The 2,387-nt window shown below is 47.0% G+C and overlaps 1 protein-coding gene across 1 annotated transcript in view; it reads right to left on the bottom strand.

The window, feature by feature from the left end:
* Positions 1 to 2,387, bottom strand: part of DNAH3 (dynein, axonemal, heavy chain 3) — a 224,672-nt gene that overhangs the window by 51,894 nt on the left and 170,391 nt on the right. Inside the window, 1 exon segment of the mRNA XM_011976095.1 lies at positions 1,210 to 1,426. Coding sequence (XP_011831485.1) covers positions 1,210 to 1,426 — 217 coding nt within the window.

Below are 2,387 nucleotides of genomic sequence, written 5' to 3'. Positions count from 1 at the left end.
CACACATCAGACAAACAGTCTGATGCTCTATAAAACATTCCTGCCAAGTAGTTTTCTGGTCTCTGAACTCCTCTAATAATGGGGAGCTCACCACCTCTCATGGAGCTTGTGTCATTTTTCAGACAATTAAACCCATTAGGTTGGGCTCAGTGGCTCATGCCTGTAATCCCAGTACTTTGGGAGGCCGAGATGGGCAGATCACCTGAGGTCAGAGTTTGAGACTAGCCTGACCAACATGGCAAAACCTCGCTTCTACTAAAAATACACAAATTAGCTGGGCATGGTAGCACGCACCTGTAGTACCAGCTATTTGGGATGCTGAGACAGGAGGATCACTTGAACTCAGGAGGTGGAGGTTGCAGAGAGCTGAGATTGCGCCACTGTATTCCAGCCTTGGTGACAGAGCGAGACTTCGTCTCAAAAGAAATAATAAAATAAAGAGACAAGGTCTCACTCTGTTATCCCGGTTGGAGTGCAGTGGTATGATCATAGCTCATTGTAGCCTTGAACTCCTGGGCTCAAGTGATCCTCCCACCTCAGCCTCCCAAGTAGCTGGGACTACAGGCACATGCCACTACACTTGGCTAATTTTATTTTATTTTATTTTTTGTAGAGATGGGGTCTTGCTATGTTTCCCAGGCTGGTCTCAAGCAATCTCCTGGCCTCAAGTGATCCTCCCACTTGGCCTCCCAAATGCTGGGAGGCGTGAGCCACTGCACCGGGCCTTCACCTTTTTATAGAAGAGGAATCTGAGGCTCGAGGCAGTGAAATAACATGCCCCTGGCTCTACAGCTGGTATGCTGTAGAGATAAATTTGGGCCCAGATCTGACTCCACAAAGATATCTTGAACCATTCACTACCTTATCCTGCCCATGTCCTCACAAGGTGAGACAAGGGAAGCACTCACCTTGAGTACAAAACTTAAGGGGGCATTAAAAAGAAAGTACTCAAGATAAATAATACATTATTGCAATAGGTTAAGAAACCAAAATTGATGCAAAAACCCATGATGAACAAAAGATCAAAATCTTAAAGACAGGATCCCACAGGGCAGGGATTACAGTGATGTAGGTAAGGTAAGCTCTGCCAATGCAGGGTCACATTCTGCTTGATTTGGTGTCCTCTTAATTCTGCAGCTGAACACATGCCTCAGCACATCCACCTCATCCCCGGCCTCTCCATCTCTGTTCTATTTTGGCAGTGCTCACCTGTGAAGCTGCGAAGTCGAGTTTCTGCAAGCCTGTCAGGTAGCGGTTCCTCATCATAGCCACCTCTTGCCTCTTGCTATTCAGGAGCGTCTTGAAGGTTAGAATCAATTCGAGGTAGGAGGTGGGGGTAACATAGTTGTGTCTTCGAAGTTTGTTGTAATAATCGAGTGACAGCTTCTTGACGCTCTCTTGGAAATATTTGCACATGGAGACGACCCTGCCAAGGACACCAAGGCGGTTAGGCAGGACCGAACGTCCTCCAGGGAGATCCAGTACAGCTTTGGTTATAGACATGAGGGTGTGAGAAGACACATACACTGACGATGATCCACTAGAATCCAAACTCTCTGAAGACACGTCAACAGAGCCAAGGCAGAGAAGGATGGGGCAGGTGCACAGGTGCATACTCTCACACAAATGATTGTTTATTTATTTATTTTTTTATTTTTTGAGACAGTGTCTCTCTCTGACACCCAGGCTGGAGTGCAGTGGCGCGATCTCAGCTCACTGCAACCTCTGCCTCCCAGGCTCAAGTGATTTTCCTGCTTCAGCCTCCCAAGTAGCTGGGATTACAGGTGTGCGCCACCATACCCAACTAATTTTTGTATTTTTAGTAGAGGCGGGGTTTTACCATGTTGGTCAGGCTAGTCTTAAACTCCTAGCCTCAGGTGATCCACCCACCTTCGCCTCCCAAAGTGCTGGGATTACAGGCATGAGCCACCACGCCTGACCTCAAATGATCTTTGATCAAGTCATTTCTAATTTTTTTTTTTTTTTTTTTTGAGACAGAGTTTCACCCTTTTGCCCAGGCTGGAGTGCAGTAGCACGATCTCAGTTCACTGCAACCTCCACCTCCCAGGTTCAAGAGATTCTCCTGCCTCAGCCTCCCAAGTAGCTGGGATTACAGGTGCGTACCACCACGCCTGGCTAATTTTTGTATTTTTAGTAGAGACGGGGTTTCACCATGTTGGCCAGGCTGGTCTCGAACTCCTGACTTCAGATGATCCACCTGCCTCAGCCTCCCAAAGTGCTGGGATTACGGGTGTGAGCCACTGTGCCCTGATCAAGTCATTTCTATCACTGATCCCTTTGATGAATCATCAGGGCTTAGGCAGGAGTTCCTAAACTTTGGTAGTTTGGAGAAATACCCTGACTTTGTAGGAAAAAAAAAAAAAAAA

Source organism: Mandrillus leucophaeus, unplaced genomic scaffold (assembly GCF_000951045.1).
Source record: "Mandrillus leucophaeus isolate KB7577 unplaced genomic scaffold, Mleu.le_1.0 Scaffold162, whole genome shotgun sequence".
Classification (NCBI taxonomy): domain Eukaryota; kingdom Metazoa; phylum Chordata; class Mammalia; order Primates; family Cercopithecidae; genus Mandrillus; species Mandrillus leucophaeus.
Note: the sequence above shows the minus strand (reverse complement) of the source record. Positions and strands in the feature narration are given on the sequence as shown.